This window comes from Gopherus evgoodei, chromosome 2, assembly GCF_007399415.2.
Source record: "Gopherus evgoodei ecotype Sinaloan lineage chromosome 2, rGopEvg1_v1.p, whole genome shotgun sequence".
Classification (NCBI taxonomy): Eukaryota; Metazoa; Chordata; order Testudines; family Testudinidae; genus Gopherus; species Gopherus evgoodei.
The window spans coordinates 41429838-41452038 of record NC_044323.1 but is presented as its reverse complement, the minus strand read 5'-3'; the positions used below and the strand labels follow the sequence as shown (position 1 = coordinate 41452038).

Sequence of the window (22201 nt, the reverse complement as noted above, 5' to 3'; positions counted from 1 at the left end):
TGTAACCCACAAGGTTACATTAAAATCCTCCCCAGCTTTATCAATATTTGCTGAATACCCATAATAGTCAGATTAAGAAGGGAATTCAGCAAATTGTCAGTTCAAAACTTACCATTTTCCGCTCCTTTTGGACCCAGAATGTCCCGGCTGCTTTCTCCCTTGGCAAAAATGGCCCTGCCAGGCTAAATGATCCATAGGACTGAAATGCCCTAGAACCCCATTGTGCCATAACTCAGGAAACAAGCTCCAAGTGACCCTAAAGGAATTTCAAGGGGCGTTTCCACTGAGAATTGTTGTGATAATTGCGCCTAAAATCTACCCTAATTGTAAGCTCAGCTGTAGAAAGTGAGTGTAAATTCATGAATTGTCACAATGACCTGTTATAGAAAATAGTTTACGATGTAAGGAGGAGACAGAAAGACTGAACTATTTTAAACAGAAAGAGTTTTACTGATATCACTCAAGGACTATGTTAAGTTTATGACTGGTAAGCAAGAGAAGCAGAGGACAGAAGTTAGGTGTGTCGGAAGTTAGGTCTATTGGTGGACAAAATAATGAGAGGATGGCCTATTCCACCCAACATTCCCTTTCTATGTCTTAGAAAGAAAAGACTTTGGGGAAAAATTAGCAGAAGCAGCAGCTGTCTGCAGTGAGCTTTGTCATCATAGTTGCAACCCCCATCATCTCTTGGGATCCCAGACCACCTTTGTCCTAATCCTGAGATATGTCCTGACGAGACTGGGCCAGAGAGAGGGACCCAGATGGCACTGACACCTCCAATGGCTTAAGATAAATCTCAGCCACCATCTGAGATGTGAGATCCATTACCCCCCTCCTCCGCCATGTGCAACCTTTTCTTTGCCCACCTTTCTAATTTTCTTTCCTGTCTCTCTCCTTTTGCCTTCTGTTTAATAAGATACTGTTTTAGCTGGCCAAGACTGCATATTTTGCAACCCTGTTGTGAGCCTTTTACCAGAAAAAGGAAACTAAAAGCAATGCCCTAACCAGCCTGATGCTGGTACAAGTTTGCCAGGTCTCAGAGTGGCTGATTAGACCATGTGTCTTTGAAAGTCAACACCAGAGACAGAAGCTCCATTTTCTACCTTTCTTCCCCTTTTTGTGTGTGTTTTGTCTTCTAAGTAACAGGATCAGACTTTAACAACGACTACAATGACAGTTCCAGGCCATCTCAACTAACTTCTGCTCTTGACAGCTATTACCATCTTTGATGCCATCTAAAAGGTTGTCAAACAAGGTTTGTTTCCTTTCAGAAACTCTCTCCAGCTAAACAGAAAGGGAACAAGGGATGCTTTTAAAATGAAAGCCCTATTTAATACTTTACATTTCAAATGCTTTAATTGTTTTTCCTTCTTTTCTGTATTTTCAATAAAAAGTTAAAAGGACTTTTAATGATGTGTTTGCCATGGTACTAAGCACTCTGAGGTTTCTGTATAGCAAAATCCAAACCTTGTTTAAAACTGTTTAATGTTGGACCGTGACTGGGTTGTGACCCAGTGACCTTTGACTCCTGGGGTCTATATATTGCATCTAAATTAATACAACAGAACTCTTCAGTTTAGATGAATGAAACCCAAACTGGAGGGATTCACAGAGCTTAGTCCTGAGACAAGCTCTCTGTACATGGAATTAGGTAAAGGTGCAGATGAATAATTCAAAGGGTTCTACAGAAATTAAACTACCCTAGTTATTTCCATGACTGATTTTCATTTTGCCCAAATAAAGGGCTTAATTCTGCAAGACCTTACATGGTAAAGAGAAGGGAAAGTCCATCTGCTGAGCTTCAGGACATGATGATCAACAGATACACAAGTAGCAACCACATGCAGCAGAGAAAGGCGCATTAGGCTCGGGAAGGTGAGCTGACACCTCCACCAGCACCCCTTTCTCCATCTATGTGCCAGATCTGACAGGATGTATGCTGAGGGATGGAAATTTGGCATGGCTTGTGCAGTGGTGCTGGCTGTGTCTACACTGGAGCTGGAAGGTGTAATTTCCAACTGAGCTAGCACGCTAAAAATAGACATGGACCTGCAATGGGAGAGGCAAGCTATCCCAAGGACTCACCTAGGATTTCAGATGGGATTGTACTTAGGACAGCTAGCCTGTCCCACTGCTGGTGCCACCACAGCTACACTTCTAGTTTTAGTGGTATCACGGGGTTGCTGGCCCCTTTAAGGAGAGTGTGGGCCCCCTTGCAAGTGACAAGCTAATTTAAGGGGAATGAGTCTATCTAAGCAGGTAGTTAATTGAATAATGAGCACCTCAGCCTGATAAAAGGCCATCAGGGCTCAGGTAATCCTTTATGAGTATTTTGCCAACAGTTTAAGAAATAAATCTGTGTATTCTATTAGTAAAAGAAGCTTCCTTTTAATGACCCAATATGCATAGCAACTGGGAAGTCTTTGGGACCCCACGAGAGTAAAGGTTCGATATAATTGGAAAATATTATTAAAATGGAGAAAAAATTGTATATCTGAAGTATACAGTATATCAAATTGTATATTATTATGCCTTCTTGTGGATATTTGTCTTTATTGTTTCACTCAATTGATCCCATCCCTTTAAGAAGCCCCATGGAGCCTGAGGTTTGTAAGGTAGATTTATTTCCCACTTTTGGGGTTCCTTGACCTAAATGTCTATCAGCCAGTTCTCTTCAGTCTCAAATGTCCCAAGTAAAAGGTCCCTTAAAAGGCTTACTATTACAGCACCGACCACAAGAAAGGTCAGAGGATGATCTGTTCCAGGCAACACCCACGAAAACCTCAGCCTACAGACAGAAATAACCTTTGTCTGCAAGAATAGCACTTTCTTCTGACCCAGTCACTCACAAAGTCCTGAATGGTTCTTTCAGGGGGAACTTCCTTTCTCCCCTCAGCTCTTCTGACAGCAACCCCCTTAATAATATCAGCAACTGCATCTGGCTGATCTACTTCCACTCTCCCCTGAGGTCTGAATTAACCCGCTTCTCTGACTTCCTGAGGCACTGTTTCTCTTCATTCCACCCTATAACTATCCAATTCTTAAGTATTTTTAATGTTTACCACTTAAATGAGTCCTGTTATTGACTGGGATAAAAATATTTTCCCTGAGCACCATGGAATGCATGATATTGTGATGTTCATTAAATCTACCAGAGCATTTTGGAAAACAGTGTATCTGTAAATATAAATATATACCACCATTTGATTTGCTATAAAATGAGATGTGCGGGAAATTGTTGCATTTTCAAGTGATTAAATCAATCGACAATATGACACAAGCCAAATATCTGCTATAGGCACTTTAGTTTGCTTCATTTGGTTGCAGAATCCCTTTCCCCCGTTCTCACTCACAGACTGTACAGCTGTCATCAAAGCTGATGCAGAGTTTCATTTTTTGTCCTCTGTAACTCTCCTGACTTAACTTCAGAATATAATCATCACTAGACTACAATACTGTGATGTTATTGGCACACTGCCTGTTATGTTCAACAAATTTTATATCATAAAAAATCCCAGATTTTAAGAAAGAAACTTGAGGCTTTTCTTCCTGCTGTTCAAGTTAATGCATTTAGCAGATGGCACTGTTAAAGACTCAGGCCATGTCTACATCTAAAATTTTGCAGCGCTGGTTGTTACAGCTGTATTAGTACAGCTGTATAGGGCCAGCGCTGCAGAGTGGCCACACTTACAGCAACCAGCGCTGCAAGTGGTGTTAGATGTGGCCACACTGCAGCGCTGTTGGGCGGCTTCAAGGGGGGTTCCGGGAATGCGAGAGCAAACCGGGAAAGGAGACCAGCTTCGCCGCGGTTTGCTCTCGCGTTCCCCGAACCACCCTGCAAACCGCAGGGAAGGAGACCTGCTTGCTCGAAGTTCCGGGAACGAGAGAGCAAACTGGGAAAGGAGACCAGCTTCGCCGCGGTTTGCTCTCGCGTTCCCCGAACCACCCTGCAAACCGCAGGGAAGGAGACCTGCTTGCTCGGGGTTCCGGGAACGAGAGAGCAAACCAGGAAAGGAGACCAGCTTCGCTGCGGTTTGCTCTCGCGTTCCCCGAACCACCCTGCAAACCGCAGGGAAGGAGACCTGCTTGCTCGGGGTTCCGGGAACGCGAGAGCAAGCCGGGGAAGGAGACCAGCTTGATTACCAGAGGCTTCCTCCTTCCACGGAGGTCAAGAAAAGCGCTGGTAAGTGTCTACATTGGATTACCAGCGCTGGATCACCAGCGCTGGATCCTCTACACCCGAGACAAAACGGGAGTACGGCCAGCGCTGCAAACAGGGAGTTGCAGCGCTGGTGATGCCCTGCAGATGTGTACACCTTCAAAGTTGCAGCGCTGTAACTCCCTCACCAGCGCTGCAACTTTCTGATGTAGACAAGCCCTTAATCTTTAATAAGATTAGACTGGATTATTGAATTTTAGAGAGAATTTTGCCTGATTATCACAGCCTTGTGATAACATTTCGTTAAATGTTTCTAGAGACTTCGTTTATACTAGATATAAATCAAATCTTTAACATAATAACTACACCCAGAATAAGGAAAGTTGACCCAAACAGATCTTAGCTAGAAGGAATAATAAGGCCCAATAGAACTATACCAGTATAAAACTGGGGTAAATTTGAGTAGAAAAGGCCCCTGACTTCAAAAGGACAACCTAGATGAATGAGGATTACTTATACACATGTTCAAATAGTGTAATTTATTCAAGCAATAAATACTCACAGATGCTCTGCATCAATCTACTTTGTTAAAAAATGGTTTAAATAGTTTTAGATGACAAATAAATGTGAAGACTCCACAATCTGCTTGAGGAAATGCCACTGGCAGAAAACAGGCTGAATAAGTTATTCATGATAAACTATTTGCTCAGCTATAATAGCCAGCAAGTGACTCAACATATACCCTGGTGTGAAGACAGAAACCACAGTTTGCAAATGCATGGGTTTTACGAGGCTACGTCTATACTATACACCACTTTCAGAGGCATGTAGTGTACGTACCTGCATGGTCCCTCTAGAAGGGGTATAAACAGCAGTGTAGGCAGAGAGGCACAGCTTAGGAGATCAGAATTCAGATGTACCTGAAGGGTCCGGGTATTTATGTAAGTACATATCCTACGTGCTCGCTGCTCGCTCAATCTGTGCCTCCCGGTCAACATAACAATTTTTAGCAGTGCAGTTTCCCATTGCCTCCCTGCTGCTGGACCCTTTCCCCACTGCAGGGAAAAACTCCAGCAGCTGGGAGGTTGCAGGGAAAAGGTTTTGCCAGCTCCCTTCTGCTGGAGACCTTCCCTACTGGAAGGAAAGGCTCTACCAGCTCCCCACTGCTGGAGTTCTTCCCCACTACAGGGAAAGGCTCAAGCACAACAGGGGCAGTGAGGAAACATGCTGCCAGCTGCTGCAGGAATCTCCCATTGCAAGGAAAGACTCCAGCATCAGGGAGGCAGTGAGGTAAAGCTGCCAGCTCTCTACTGCTGGAGCTCTTCCCTGCTTCAGGGAAACAGTCTGGCAGTGGGGACTGGAGGGCTGGTGGGGGGCAGGCAGAGAGTGAGGAAAGACTTTGGTAGCTCCCAGTTGCTGGAGTCTTTCCCTTCCACAAGGAAAAAAAAATTCTGGCAGGGTGGACGCAGCTGGGAAAGGCTGAGCCATTTCCAGCTGCCTCCCCCATGCCAGAGTCTTTGTCACCCTGTGTCAAGGTATTATTCCCACTTTGAACTATAGCGTCCAAAAAGTGGGGACCTGCATGTACCCTTCTAAGCTTAAGTCCTAGCTTAGATCTGATAGCGCTGCCACCAACCAAAAATATAGTGTTTTGGTACACTTCCTGTCCCCCAAACCCTTTCCTGGGGGACCCAAGACCCAAACCCCTTGGGTCTTAAAACAAAGAGAAATAAACCATTCCCCCTCCCAGACTTCCCCTCCCTGGGTTACCCTGAGAGATACACTGATCCAAACTCCTTGGATCCTAAAATAGAGAGGAATCAACCTTCCTCCTCCTCCTCCTCTCCCCCCACCAATCCCTGGTGAGTTCAGACCCAGTCCCCTTGGGTCTTAAACAAGGAAAAAAATCAATCAGGTTCTTAAAAAAATAAAGCTTTTAATTAAAGAAAGAAGTAGTAAAAATTATCTCTGCAAAACCAGGATGGAAAATGTTTACAGGGTCTTCAGCTATACATAGACTAGAGGGACTTCCTCCCCCTAGCCTAAGTTACAAGTTACAGCAAACAGAGGTAAAATATCCTTCCAGCAAAATAAACATTTGCAAATAAAGAAAACAAACAAAAGACTAATCCACCTTCTAGCTAGTACTTACTATTTTGAACATGAGAGACTGTTTCAGAAAGACTGGAGAAAGTTGGTTACAGGTCTGGTCCCTCTTAGCCCCAAGAGCGAACAAAGAACAAAACAAACAGCACAAACAAAGACTTCCCTCCACAGAGATTTGAAAGCATCTTCTCCCCCCATTGGTCCTTTGGTCAGGCATCAGACAGGTTCACTGAGCTTCTTAACCCTTTATAGGTAAAAGAGACATTAACCCTTAACCATCTGTTTATGATACCTTGTGAAAGGCTCTGGCAACAGGGAGCTGCTGAAGCTACGCACCACAGCATGGGCACAGCCTGCTTTTCACTGCGACATGTAGCTACATGTACAGTACACACCTCCAAAAGCAGTCTGTAGTGCAGAGCTAGCCTTGTAGATGAACCAACTGGATGTACAACACCACTACCTAGATAATCACTGATCCTGAGCACGCAACAGGGATCAACTTTGAACAGTTGACCAGAAGCAAAAGAAAACAAATTTATTTTCCATTAAACACATTTATGGATTTCTCTCGCGTCTGTCAAAACTGAATTACTCTGTTTAAGAAAAAGAAATAAAATAAACCACAGTTCAGAAAGCAGTTCTAAGGTGGGATTCCAACCCCTGCTCCATTACTCCAGTCCCTTTACAGCACATAAAAGGGTTGGAGTGGCGTAAAGGGTAATAGGATGGCTTGCCCCATTAAGGACTAAAAACCTAGTTATGAAACATGCACACCTGAGCAGAGATCAGGTGATTCCCTTATAAGAGAAGTAGGAAGCTACAGGAAGGGAGAATGCTTAGGGAGCGCAACTAGAGGAAGATGTGGCAGAGACTGCAGAAGAGCTTCAGTGAGCAGGAGACCCTTGACTATAGGTTGAGAGTTCGAGCCTAGAAGCCAGAGGGCTGTGGTAGCAGAATCCATCGGTTAAGAATGAAAATGCTGCAGCCAGGTGGGCCTTGGAGTGGCTGCCAAAGCAGCAAAGACCCCAGGCAGGAAGGCCTGGGAATAGGAAGAGAAACTTTTCTTTGTGTGGACTTTAATCTGGGACTTGGAGTTTTATTTAGAGTTTATATTATGCCAATATTTTAGACCCTGGAAGACAGGGCATTATTGGACGAAAAGCCTGGGTGGAGTTTATTGGAGGAGCCCCAAAAGGGAAACTGAGATGAGGAGTCACTTGCAGGGCTGCTTTGAGGCCACGAGGGGGAGCCTGGGAGGAGGCCACTCACATTCACAGGCCCCTGAAGACCCATTCCTAATCAAAGGATGATTCCCTTGATGCAGGTACTGTGGAAAACATATGTGGAGCTGCCTCCCAAGGACTCTCTCACAATCCCCTGGGTAGGGGGTGTACCACGTGTGGGGCTTGGGCCAGGAACAGTATGTTGGGGCAGGGCCATTGCACAGAACACAGCAGAGAGTGTTGGCATCGCTGGACCCCCAGGACTACTGAAATTACCCCAGGGGGTCGCTCCAGCCCCAGGACTAATCACATGCAAATATGACCCTATCAGAGAGTTGTGTGCTGCACCTCTTAGGAGCACAGCACAAAAATCTCACCCACAATTCCTTTGGTAATTCAGTCATATTTGCACATAATCTTTTTTTTTAAATAGACTTTTTCACATCTTCTAGTCTTGTCCACCACACATCCCCTACCCTCTTTCCTGAGCTAGACTTGGTTAAATCCAATTTAACTGTATTGAATGGAGCTACTACTCCTGATATATACTAGTGTAAATGGGGTTAGAATCTGTCTCTATAACTTCACCTACCAGAAAACAAGTAGTTGAAAAGAATGGGCAAGAGGGACTACTATAAAGGCAGCAGCCCCTAATTTCTCCCTATTCTGCTTTTTTTTATCTGGAAACATGGAGGTCAGGCCTCAAGTGTCAAGTCTATTCTTTCTCTTTTTTGCTTTCCAGCTTGGCCATCCAGAAGATATAAGAACACAAGATGTAAAGATGATAAATAAGTTTGAGAGACAGAGACAGTATGAAGTTATTAGTTGAACACGGCTTCAGCACTGGTTACTGGCAGCTATACAATGAATTACTCATAAAGGACACCTTCCTTCCACTTGCTTATCAGGATCTGGACCCCAGTTCCATCAGACACAGCATGAAGACTTGGAGAAAGGAAGAAGGAAAAAAAGTGAAGAATAGTTGGTCTATTGGAGGGCACTGAAAGATCTTCATCTTTACTTCCAATACTGGATCCCGCCTCATACATCAAATTTCTCAGTCATACAAGACCCAAGACTCTGATTTCTCATCCAACAGAATGGGAGAGTCTCTCCCTGAATAACCATATGGAGAAATAGAAATAGCTCTCACCATGACCCGTCTCTTTTGACAGTTAAACAATCTCCCTCTTTCACAACATTTCAGCTGAAGGTCCTGGCATAGGTGTGAATAACGTCTGGAGAGCTCAGGCATGAAAGAAAGGGGAATTCAGTTCTACAAATGATAAACTGCCAAATTATGGGAGCATGTACTAGGATTCATGCTTATTTGCTTCCTCTGAAGAGTTCCGGTTTCACTTCTGAATCCAGCCAGAGGAGAAGCGGTGTTACTTAGTAGATAGATTACAAGACTAGGACTCAGAAGACCTGGATTCTATTCCTGGCTCTGTCACTGGCCTGCTGGGTGACCTTGGGCAAGTCACTTTTTCCGCTGCCTCAGTTTCCCCATCTATAAAATGCAGCTAATGAAACTGAACTCCTTTGTACTATTAAGAACAAATAGAATCTGTCTGAAGGAGATGGATCTATTTCAGTCTACTTGAAGCATTCTTTCCCTCTATTTTACTTTCTCTTGCCAGCCTTACAAACTAAGATTTAGGTTCTGCCTAATTCTTGTGCGGATGTGCAGCAAAGAGCCCTCCCCAATTCTGCACTGACCATGCAAGGGATGGCTAAAATTGCTGTCCTCTCATCAGTGGAGCACAGGGACTGCTTCCTAGTTATTCTGTTGGGGTTGGGAGCAATGGGCAGTAGGTGGCTCTGCTCTGCGTCACTTGGGTAGGATGCTGCACCTGTAAACAGATGTAACAGTTTGAACACGCCTCTCTGCACCAGAGAGATCTCTGAGGTGTTCTTCCATTGGACATCAACAGTGCTTCCCTTGAAGTACAGTTCCTCACTTGGGCTGTTCCTACAAGGCACAACCTAGCCTCGCATGACCAAGTGCCCCTTTTGATAAAGGAGTAATTCTAGGCTCATGTCATCTGAAGTTATTCTAAGATAAAAAGCCTGTGAAATGCTGTGAAATGACAGTAGTTATGAAATTATTCCATATTTCTCTGCACAAGCAACATTATTTTGATAGCATTCCTTCCTTGGACGTGGGTCCAAGGGCCATGTTTAATAATAAAAACCTTGTTGAAAGGTTAGACACATTCCAGTATTTTAACAGAATTGAAAAAGGTGCTCTGTTAGCTTTAACAGTGACAGTGCCTGTATCAGGCTGGCTGAAGACAGATGGCCATTGTGTTGAGGAGATTGCTAATGAGCAGGAAAAGCCATCCTATCTGTTGTGCTGACAGCGTTGGAGGAAAATAGACAAATTGGATTAGCTGCTGTTCAGTAATCTTCGTTTTGTTAAGAAAAGTGCAAATTTAATATCTACACATTGTATTTGTACCAATAAAGGTGTTTTTAAGAGTACTTCTAATCTTTGCTCTCTGCGAAGAAGATTCAACCCTTTTGATATTAAATAGGGAACTTTCAAGCATTACGGTTGAGATTTTCAAAGCAGTGCAGGGGATTTATTCACAATTATTCACCACTAATTGGCAGAAGCCTTTCTGGAACATGCGCTTTAGCCAAACACAAATTATGCTCTAGTCAAACAAGTTATTAGGCTCAATACAGAGGTAAATGGGTGAAATTTGGAAGTATCATTCTATGTGTCTAGTTCCAGGATAGAAAGATCCGAAAGCCTCTTGCCTCCCTATTGAGTGCTTTAATTATAATATACAAGGTTACCTCTGACATTTTGCACACATGAATAAAGTTCTATTCTACCAGCGCTATGCCAACCTCATGAGCTAAGAAGGTTGACCAGTGACAATTATATAGGCACATGCATGGCTGTTCCACATATTAGTCTCTGTAAATTAGATTGACTAGTCTCTTGCAACTTACTCCCCCTCCAACCTGACATTTTCAGGGTAAAGTTGTACTATTATTTAACAGTTTAGGTCTTTCTGGACTGAGGAGTAGATGAGCCACTTCACATTCTTTTTGTCCTATCGTTTTCTGGGAGGTGGATTTTGCAACATTGTCAGTCTAGGTAACTGTAGGACTGAGGGAGAGGTTGCCTATGGTAAACACAGTTGCTAGTAAGTCTTTTTCTCAAAACAACTCACCCATGTAACAAAACAAAAGCCAAATTATCACATGTTAAACACATTCCACAATAGAATTCTTCAGGTAGGAGCGCAAAACCCAAAAGTAAAAGTCAGGGAAAAGTTAAAGAAATGTCTCAGATGAACTGAAGATCCAAGTGTGCTACCCAAACTTCCTCCATTCAGCTTTAAAGATGCCCTGTGAAGGTTATTTATTTTTAATTGGATCTATACCATCCTTCCTTATACTGTTTAAAGGAGAAGATCTGAAAGTGTTTCCTCCCCTACTTAGAAATGCCAGGAATGTAAAATTTGGTTTTCCCTGGTTTCACTGGAGGGCATCTTGGCTGTTTCAAAGCATGTTCCTGGTGCTGAAACTTTAATAATGCCCCAAAAGCCCATTAGTTATTGAAACTGAATGAGGAGTTAAGAACCCCAAAAAACAAGAATTCAAAACAAAAATTGATACAGGACTACAAAGCCCTTCCCCTTCTCGATTGCTCAGCTTTCTGTCCCTTGAGTCTTTTAAGGTTATTATTATCCAGCTTTTCAAGCAGCATTTTCTAGAGCAGACAAGACCTGAATTTTTAGCATAAAAAAATCTCCCTTTTAAAAACAAAAATCCCATATCTTTCAGGCCTTCTTTACCTATAATAAATAAGCCAAAAAAGTCTCAACCCCTTTTTTTTTTCTTTGCAAGTCACCTTTAATTATCAAAATCATGCAGCTAATAACACAAACTTTCAGGTCACTAACTTTGCTAGATGTAATAATATAAGTTAAGGAAGACAAGCTAAGAAAAATAACTTTATAAAGAGTCAGTGAAACCTAAAGCATTAGCAAGCATTAGCGTGGTAGGTCAACAGTATACAACACCAAGGCTATACATTCCAAGACACTGGACACATTGCAAATGTTCAGAGATTTCTCAATCTTGACTCAGAGAAATAGTATGGTCTTGTATGTACTGATCCTAGAAGGAGTGAATGGCATCAGATTAAAAGGATATTGCACATTTAGGCAGCATATGGTCCTGGAATGCTGCTCCAAGCTGGAAGGACTCCGCTAAAAAAAAAGCATGCAGTAGTGGCGTAATCTTGATAAATACCATTGGATGTCTGTAAACTATTCATGGTCAAGAAAAATTCAAAACAAAACTAAAAAGGAAGAATCTGTATAACAAAGTGCAAATAAGATCATGGAAAGACCTAAATAAAATCTGTGACTCAAAGAATGGAATTTTTTTGTATTCTCTCTCCTTTTTGTAATGAGGTCAAAAGCAATTAGGAACCTATATATGTACTTCAACAGCTATTTGGAAAGCAAAGCTTCAAGAAAAACAACTAGCAACAAACACAACCAAGTCAGTCTCTTCCCTTATAACATGACATGGTTTTAATTAAGGAAGAATGTTAGCATGGAGCAGACCTATAAGCTCAGTAGGAACGAGTGCATTCAAATATTGAGTGGGGAATAAGGGTTAAGCTTTTTGCTGTTAACTTCACATGTTTTATGTTAATGTAACTGTTTAAGCCCTTGCATTTCTGATGATGTCTCTTGACAGGAAAAGGAGTATTTGTTTTGTCTGACTTTACATTCTCAGGAAAGCATTGCTAGAATGATACAAAAAACTGTGTCTATTCTTTATTGTGACCTCTGCCTTCCACAAGGAACAGTTTAGATGCATTTTCCAGAGAATGAAGGTATGAAATTCCCTCTCTTATGGAAAAATCTTACCTGGGTAATCATTCTTGTCTATGTCTGAGTCTCCTCTTAGAGTAAAGCCAAATCCCGCAGGCATGGACTGTGAGGCCCAGGCTCCATTAAGAACCTGTGAAGGGTTAGCATTTAACCCATTCCTGTGTCCATTGTAAATGAGCACTTTGCCTCTTCCGTCTTCTCCTGCAAATGGTGCACCGATTGCAATGTCTGCAATAGAGTAAAAAGAATTGACAACGTTAAAACAAAGACAGAATTAACTCCGACAGGGAAAGTAGACAAGAGGGGCTGTGTTGTGGGTTAACAAGAGCTGGGGCTTAATCAGTTTTTCTTTATTGCATAGATTCTATTTCAAGACAAATACATAAAAACATTTAATAGTGCTTTAGTGTTTCAAACTTTCATGCCTATAGTTGTAATGAATTTATTTTCATATGAAAGGGCCTTCTCATTGCAATAGATAGGCAACACACGTCTATTATTAATTGCACATTTTCCTTTGTCATGTTTTTATAGCAATCAACAAGACTTAAACTGAGACTGAAATAATGGCTAATGTTACATTCATCTGTTTAAACTAAACATACACTGTGTGATGTTCCCTGTTTTCTCCAACACCTAATTAATTAGCAGCAGCTCTTTAAGAAGCTCTGCTATGTGGCTTTTTCCAGCTTAAAAAAAAATTCAATGACGGCAAAAAAGTACATTGTTGAACAGCCAACTTTACAGCATGCAGAAGGGAAAACAGGAATGAAGTGGAGTAACAGCATAAGATCAGTTTGGTTTGTATGTAAAACACCTTACCATGAAATGGGAAACATCTCCTTTGTTTTCATGACAAATAAAAATAAATAAATAGTTAAAAAAAACCTGTTGAGCAGTATTTTGGAGAAGAGATTGATACAGAATAATAGACAGCCCCAGAGGGAATGCAAAGCTGTAATTCACTCAAGGGACTCTCTGGATGTCATAAACCAGGAGAATAAGCTGGAGCAGTTCATGAAATTGCAGATCCCTGAAAGAAAATGTATTCTATAACTGGTGTAGGGCCATATGCTATTTAGAATTTATACTCATTATGGATAACAAACCCTCCCTTGCTATTTTTCAGGAACAAAAATCAAAGAAACAGCCATGATGACTAAGTAGACTGCGTGAATTTATCTGCTAAAAGACAATGACAAGATTTTCAAAATGACAAGAGATTTTGGGTGCTTAGCTTAAGTTTCTTTGAAAGGGCTGAGCACCTGTCCACTGACAATCAGGTCCCTTTAAAGAATCTCGAGCTAGAACCTCAAATCACTAACCGCTTAAAAAGCCTTGGCCAGTGGATGGAGAAAATAATGTCCGATGAAAGACTTGAAGATGAAAGACTTGAGGACAGATTTTGAAAGGTATTTAGGCACCTAAAATGTAGCTAAGCACTTAGTGGAATTTACAAATGCCCTTAAGTGGCCAGTTTCCACAAGTTAATGGGAGTTAGGCACTTTTGACAAGAGATCCTCACAATTCCTTCAGCTGGGACTATGAGCAAGATGCTCAGGTCTTTGAACCTCAATCAGCTCATGTACACAACTGGGAAGAAGCAGAACACCTTTTAAACTGGTGCTGTATCGAATCAAATTCATTTATAAAAACATCATATTACATTTTAATACATATTATTATGAGCTGAGTTCAAACCTCTTTAAGCCTGATGTGTGAATGAGTTCTCCATTTAAGCCAGTTGTAAGAGAGTTAAGGAGAAATACCCCAAACAAAGCCTAATAGTGTCTATCCAGAAAGTAGCACTAAGAGGGCAAAGGGATGGGTGTGTGGGGTGGAGAGAACTGACAGAAAAGAAGTGCTTGCCTACACTTAAAACATTAAAGCAGCAAAGCTGTGCCACTGCAGCTGCGTAGCGGTAGTGCTTCAGTGTAGACTAGCTATGCCGATGAGAGGGGTTCTTCCATAGGTGTAGGTAATCCACCTCTCTGAGAGGCAGTAGCTAGATCAATGGAAGACTTCTTCTGTTGATCTAGCACTGTCTATATGGGGACTTAGGTCAGCGCCACAGCGCCACTCAGGGATGTGGATTTTTCATGGCCCTTTCTGACATAGTGAAATCATCCTAATTACCTAGGGCGACCAGGCCTAAAAACAGACTGAGACAGAGATACAGACTGAAGAAGCGCTGAAAGCATGTGGCTGACCCTGGAAGAAACCTGGGGAGAGGTTTTTGGGTCAGGAGTGCTGGCGGAAAAGACTGCTCTTGAAGCTGTGAGCAAAAGAAGCTATTTCCTGTTATTTGACTCTCTCTGCATTCAGATACACAGGACTTTGAACATTCTTTCTAAATAAACAAAACTGCTTCAAAGAAATACCTATCACCATTTTCTGCTCCCAACTGGAACACCCACAGGGATCCAAACTTTGACTAGCCGTTCGGGTCAAAAAGGGGCAATTCTGCTCTGAGCAGTGGGGTCTAGTTTCCAAGAGAGAGATTGTGAGCTGGTATTCCTATTGAATCGAGACAGAACAAATAATGGAAGTGCTTGCAGAAATCAAAACTGGCCAGTAGGATTTAAAACAAGAACTAAAACAAAAGCTGGAGGTTTTGCAGGAAGAGCTCAAGAGATGATTGCAAACTGAGATGAGATCTCTATTGGAGCACGAGATCTTGCGTGACCTACAAAATAAAAACGCATCATATAAAAAATGGAAACTAGGTCAGATCACAAAGGACGAATATAGGCAAATAACACAGGAATGCAGAGGCAAGATTAGAAAGGCAAAGGCACAAAATGAGCTCAAACTAGCTATGGGAATAAAGGGAAACAAGAAGACTTTTTATCAATACATTAGAAGCAAGAGGAAGACCAAGGACAGGGTAGGTCCACTGCTCAGTGAGGAGGGAGAAACAGTAACGGGAGACTTGGAAATGGCAGAGATGCTTAATGACTTCTTTGTTTCGGTCTTCACTGACAAGTCTGAAGGAATGTCTAGTATAGTGAATGCTTACGGGAAGAGGGTAGGATTAGAAGATAAAATAAAAAAAGAGCAAGTAAAAAATCACTTAGAAAAGTTAGATGCCTGCAAGTCACCAGGGCCTGATGAAATGCATCCTAGAATACTCAAGGAGTTAATAGAGGAGGTATCTGAACCTCTAGCTATTATCTTTGGGAAATCATGGGAGACGGGGGAGATTCCAGAAGACTGGAAGGGGGCAAATATAGTGCCCATCTATAAAAAGGGAAATAAAAACAACCCAGGAAACTACAGACCAGTTAGTTTAACTTCTGTGCCAGGGAAGATAATGGAGCAGGTAATTAAAGAAATCATCTGCAAACACTTGGAAGGTGGTAAGGTGATAGGGAATAGCCAGCATGGATTTGTAAAGAACAAATCGTGTCAAACTAATCTGATAACATTCTTTGATAGGATAACGAGCCTTGTGGATAAGGGAGAAGCGGTGGATGTGATATACCTAGACTTTAGTAAGGCATTTGATATGGTCTCGCATGATATTCTTATAGATAAACTAGGAAAGTACAATTTAGATGGGGCTACTATAAGGTGGGTGCATAACTGGCTGGATAATCGTACTCAGAGAGTAGTTAATAATGGCTCCCAATCCTGCTGCAAAGGTATAACAAGTGGCGTTCCGCACGGGTCTGTTTTGGGACCGGCTCTGTTCAATATCTTCATCAACGATTTAGATGTTGGCATAGAAAGTACGCTTATTAAGTTTGTGGACGATACCAAACTGGGAAGGATTGCAACTGCTTTGGAGGACAGGGTCAAAATTCAAAATGATCTGGACAAATTGGAGAAATGGTCTGAGGTAAACAGGATGAAGTTCAATAAAGATAAATGCAAAGTGCTCCACTTAGGAAGGAACAATCAGTTTCACACATACAGAATGGGAAGAGACTGTCTAGGAAGGAGTATGGCAGAAAGAGATCTAGGGGTCATAGTAGACCACAAGCTTAATATGAGTCAACAGTGTGATACTGTTGCAAAAAAAGCAAACGTGATTCTGGGATGCATTAACAGGTGTGTTGTAAACAAGACACGAGAAGTCATTCTTCCGCTTTGCTCTGCGCTGGTTAGGCCTCAACTGGAGTATTGTGTCCAGTTCTGGGCACCGCATTTCAAGAAAGATGTGGAGAAATTGGAGAGGGTCCAGAGAAGAGCAACAAGAATGATTAAAGGTCTTGAGAACATGACCTATGAAGGAAGGCTGAAACAATTGGGTTTGTTTAGTTTGGAAAAGAGATGTTTAGTTTGGAAAAGAGAAGACTGAGAGGGGACCTGATAGCAGTTTTCAGGTATCTAAAAGGGTGTCATCAGGAGGAGGGAGAAAACTTGTTCACCTTAGCCTCCAATGATAGAACAAGAAGCAATGGACTTAAACTGCAGCAAGGGAGATTCAGGTTGGACATTAGGAAAAAGTTCCTAACTGTTAGGGTAGTTAAACACTGGAATAGATTGCCTAGGGAAGTTGTGGAATCTCCATCTCTGGAGATATTTAAGAGTACGTTAGATAAATATCTATTAGGGATGGTCTAGACAGTATTTGGTCCTGCCATGAGGGCAGGGGACTGGACTCGATGACCTCTCGAGGTCCCTTCCAGTCCTAGAGTCTATGAGTCTATGAGCAGCAACTACCAAGTGCCTGGACAGAATGGGGAAACCTGCACAGGCTTAAAAGGTAAAAGAGATTGATGAGGTGATCAGCAACCTGACTGCCATTTGTGGTGTTTTTGGGGATAACCCAGACCAAAAAGAGGTTCTGTCACAACCTGCCCTGTAACCAGGGGTGCTCATATGCTATGCAGCTTTGGTTCAGACCCAACCCAACATAGTAGCCTGCCCACAAGCACATGGTCTCACTCTGGCTTCCACCAGCCGAGTTACTCCTTGCAGGGTGACCCCAACAGTCCTTCCAGTCTCAAGTCTCCCCAAGTCCATCCACCCAAGTTCTTAACTACCAGACTCTTGACCTTTTTCTCTCTGCCTTGTCATCCCCGAAGGTGTGAAGTGAGCCTCCCCCGCCCCCAGGCACTAGCTTCCTTTGGGGGACACACTCCACATAGATTGCACAACAGAGATGGGTTTGGGGTAAAAATGAACAAAAAGTTTATTTAATAGAAAAATTGCAGCTTCAAATATGAAATTGTAAGGAGAAACAAACACATACAAGTTACACAGAAAATAAACAAAGATGCAACCACAGGCTTTACACTTGCAAATTAGATTACACTCCCTTTTCTAATACAAGTCACCTATTGCCTTAGAACGGTTTCCCATCATGCCCTCTGTCAGGGGATTCAGCGTTTCACAGACAGCTCCTGCTAAGTGACTGTTCCTCAGTTTCAGTTTCTGAAAACCTTTCACTTCAAACCACTTCCATTTTTTCATGGTTTTTTTCCTTCTGTCACTACAAAGATTCAAAGTGGGGATATCCTGTTGTCTTAATGTCTTTTAAAAAGTGGAAGTCAAATCCTAGTGAGGTAAATAGAAAGGAGCAGAAAGGAGCATAAACACTGCCAAATTAAGTGTAAAAATGTAATAAGAAAAGCCAGAAAGGAGTTTGAAGAACAGCTAGCCAAAAACTCAAAAGGTAATAACAAAATGTTTTTTAAGAACATCAGAAGCAGGAAGCCTGCTAAACAACCAGTGGGGCCCCTGGATGATTGAGATACAAAAGGAGCTCTTAAAGATGATAAAGTCATTGCAGAGAAACTAAATGGATTCTTTGCTTGTCTTCACGGCTGAGGACGTTATGGAGATTCCCAAACCTGAGTCGGCTTTTGTAGGTGACAAATCTGAGGAACTGTCACAGATTGAAGTGTCACTAGAGGAGGTTTTGGAATTAATTGATGAACTCAACATAAACAAGTCACCGGGACCAGATGGCATTCACTCAAGAGTTCTGAAAGAACTATTAACTATGGTTTGTAACCTGTCCTTTAAATCGGCTTCTGTACCCAATGACTGGAAGATAGCTAATGTAACACCAATATTTTAAAAGGGCTCTAGAGGTGATCCTGGCAATTACAGACCAGTAAGTCCAATGTCAGTACCGGGCAAATCAGCTGAAACAATAGTAACGAATAAAATTGTCAGACACATAGAAGAACATAAATTGTTGGACAAAAGTCAACACGGTTTCTATTGTTTGTAAAGGGTACGACTACCGTTGTAAAGGGAAATCATGTCTTACTAATCTATTAGAATTTTTTGAAGGAGTAAACAAAAATGTGGACAAGGGGGATCTAGGGGACACAGTGTACTTAGATTTCCAGAAAGCCTTTGACAAGGTCCCTCACCAAAGGCTGTCATGGGATAAAAGGGAAGGTCCTTTCATGGATTGAGAACTGGTTAAAAGACAGGGAACAAAGGATATGAATAAATGGTAAATTCTCAGAATGGAGAGGGGTAACTAGTGGTGTTCCCCAAGGGTTAGTCCTAGGACCAATTCTATTCAACTTATTCTTAAATGATTTGGAGAAGGGGTAAAAAGTGAGGTGGCAAAGTTTGCAGATGATACTAAACTGCTCAAGATAGTTAAGACGAAAGCAGACTGTGAAGAACTTCAAAAAGATCTCACAAAACTAAGTGATTGGGCAACAAAATGGCAAATGAAATTTAATGTGGATAAATATAAAGTAAGGCACATTGGAAAAAAATAACCCCAACTATACATACAAGATGATGGGGACTAATTTAGCTACAATGAATCAGGAAAAAGATCTTGGACTTATTGTGGATAGTTCTCTGAAGACGTTCACGCAGTGTGCAGAGGTGGTCAAAAAAGCAAACAGGATGTTAGGAATCATTAAAAAGGGGATAGAGAATAAGACTGAGAATATATTATTGCCCTTATATAAATTGATGGTATGCCCACATCTTGAATACTGTGTACAGATGTGGTCTCCTCATCTCAAAAAAGATACACTGGCACTAGAAAAGGTTCAGAAAAGGGCAACTAAAATGACTAGGGGTTTGAAACGGGTCCCATATGAGGAGAGATTAAAGAGGTTGGGGATTTTCAGCTTGGAAAAGAAGAGACTAAAGGGCAATATGATAGAGGTATATAAAATCATGAGCGATGTGGAGAAAGTAGATAAGGAAAAGTTATTTACTTATTCCCATAATACAAGAACTAGGGGCTACCAAATGAAATTAATGGGCAGCAGGTTTAAAACAAATAAAAGGAATTTCTTCTTCACACAGCACACAGTTAACTTATGGAACTCCTTGCCTGAGGAGGTTGTGAAGGCTAGGACTATAAGAGCATTTAAACGATAAGCGGATAAATTCATGGAGATTAAGTTCATTAATGGCTATTAGCCAGGATGGGTAAGGAATGGTGTCCCTAGCCTCTATTTGTCAGAGGATGGAGATGGATGGCAGGAGAGAGATCACTTGATCATTGCCTGTTAGGTTCACTCCCTCTGGGGCACCTGGCATTGGCCACTATGGTAGACAGGATACTGGGCTAGATGGACCTTTGGTCTGATCCCGTACGGCCGTTCTTATGTTCTTCCCATTAACTTTAATGGCCCATAGTTGCTTTTTCCTGGGTTTACAATGGATTATTACTTGTTCCTGGTTTTGTGCCCCTCACTCCTGCAAGGTGTATTTGACATTGTAATACAGGTTATGAGAAGAGTGTCTCTCTCTCTCTCTCACCACAGTCTGTAAACAAATCTCATAATGACTATCAAGTTACAAGCTTTCATAAAAGACCTTGCTGAACATATTTCTGTACACAGTAACATTGGATACAATCAGTTGATTCAGTTGATTATTCTTTGGGGTTCAGATCCCTCTGTTCTCTGCTTGGGTTGTCTGGACCCTGATTGTCACACCATTAGCCATGGGTTTTTCCACAATATAGCAGAGAGAAAGCAAGTTTTAGCTAATCTGGAACTCACAGCAAGGATTTACTGAACTAAAAAGTCAGCTCCAGAAGGAAATCAAAGGGTCACTGACCACAGTGGAAGGCTGTTGAGACACTGAGCCAGCCAAAAGACTTGGGTAAGACCAGACGTTTACAACAGTTTTCCATCCTGTTCATAACTAGAGACAGGTCGGGACCAGTGATGCAAAACCCCACTATCTTTGTGGGCAAAACTCCCTGGAAGGCTTATTTGTGCCGATTCAATATTCTAGTTCAGATAAATAGCTGGGAAAAGGGGCACAAAGGGGGTTTATTAGCAGCCAGCTTGGTTGGCCCAGCTCTGATGGTGCTGCAGAACTTATCTCCAGAAAAGAATGGGGTATCCAAACCTGATTCAAGACCTTGAGATATGGTTCGGAGCTAGACATCAATCTGAGCTGACCAGGGCACAGCTAAGGACTAGAAGAAGTGGGAAAGAAGAAACACCACCTGAACTGGCAGGGGACCTGTAAAGACTCATGTTCCTGGTATATCCAGATACATCCGAGACCTTCCAGAATAGATAGTCTATACATTGGTCCATTGCCAAACACTTGCAGATCAAGATCAGTGAAAGGAGGCCAAAGATGCTCTGAGAGGCTGTGTGATTTGCTACGGAACTTGAATCTTTCCTTGCAGCAGTTCAGGAAGCAACTGCAATTCAGGATGATGGAAGATGATCACTATAATCCCTGTAAATACAGCTCTGTGTCCAATATGTATGCTAGGAGGGAATTTAATCTGGTTCATGACCACACTGAATGACTGGAACAAATGACACATGATTTGTAAAACAAGGAAAATTGGCAATAATGCAAAAATTAAAGAGAACAGTTCAGATAAATGCTCATACTGTGACAAAACTGGTCATAAAAAGGATTGTTATACATTTAAGGCAGGCCAAAACAGACTGTCACAAGTATCTAGTGAAAACCTTTCTCCCAGTCTGGGAAATGGTGGGACACCAAGCTGAGGAAATGCTTGGAGGAACAATGATCATCTCCACAGTTTTTGTTTAGATCTGGGCAGTTAAAAAATAGTAACTGGAGTTTGGCTATTGAGTGTGTAATAGCATCTGAGATGTGTGCAGGAATCATTGACACATGACATTACAGTTATGAGACCAGACACACTAAAAAGGCCGTGGAATATGGAATCCAAAACTGAACAACTTAAATTGGTCTCAAATGGAAATGACACCTGTTCAAAACCTGGGAGGTTGGGTTTGAAGATGACACCTCTAAAATTTGAGCTGGGTGGCTGAACTAGTGGATGAGCTAGTAATTGGAGTGGATTTCATTATGGCTAATAACTGTGTAGTCAATAACAGGAAAGGTGTCTTACAAATTCAGTCTGTTGAAATGACCTTTAAAAATATGGCCCAGGTAAGATAAATGGCTTATAGGCCTCCATCATAGCTCTGGTTAAGAAAAGAGATGGCAACACAAGATTCTGACTGGAGTATAGAAAACTAAATGAAGTTACTTGAAAAGGATTCTTATCAATTACCATGGACAGATGATACCCTAGATGCTGTAGCACATTGTCTGTTTTTCACACTGGATCTTAATAGTTGTTATTGGCAAGTGGAAGTGGATGCAAAAGACAAGGGGAAAACTGCTTTCGCAACAGGATAACACTTGTGGCCATTTAAAGTGTTGGTTTTGACTTGTGTTTGACACCTTAGAGAGGATAACTGGGGGGTATTACATGACATTCCCCTCTCAGCCTGTCTATTTTATCCTGGTGCATGCTAAAACATTTGAACAGGAACTAAAACATTTTAAAATGGTCTGGGATAAGATGAAGGCAGCCAATTTGAAACCGAACCCAAAGAAACATGAGTTGTTTCAAAAAGAGGTAATCCACCTTAGGTATACAATTAGCGAGGAGG

General features: G+C 41.8%; 1 protein-coding gene across 1 annotated transcript in view; it reads right to left on the bottom strand.

The window, feature by feature from the left end:
* The window catches only part of ITGA8 (integrin subunit alpha 8), a 161236-nt gene that overhangs the window by 79245 nt on the left and 59790 nt on the right, over nt 1–22201 (bottom strand). Inside the window, exon 13 of the mRNA XM_030550460.1 lies at nt 12396–12587. Coding sequence (XP_030406320.1) covers nt 12396–12587 — 192 coding nt within the window. The remainder of the gene's footprint in view (nt 1–12395; nt 12588–22201) is intronic.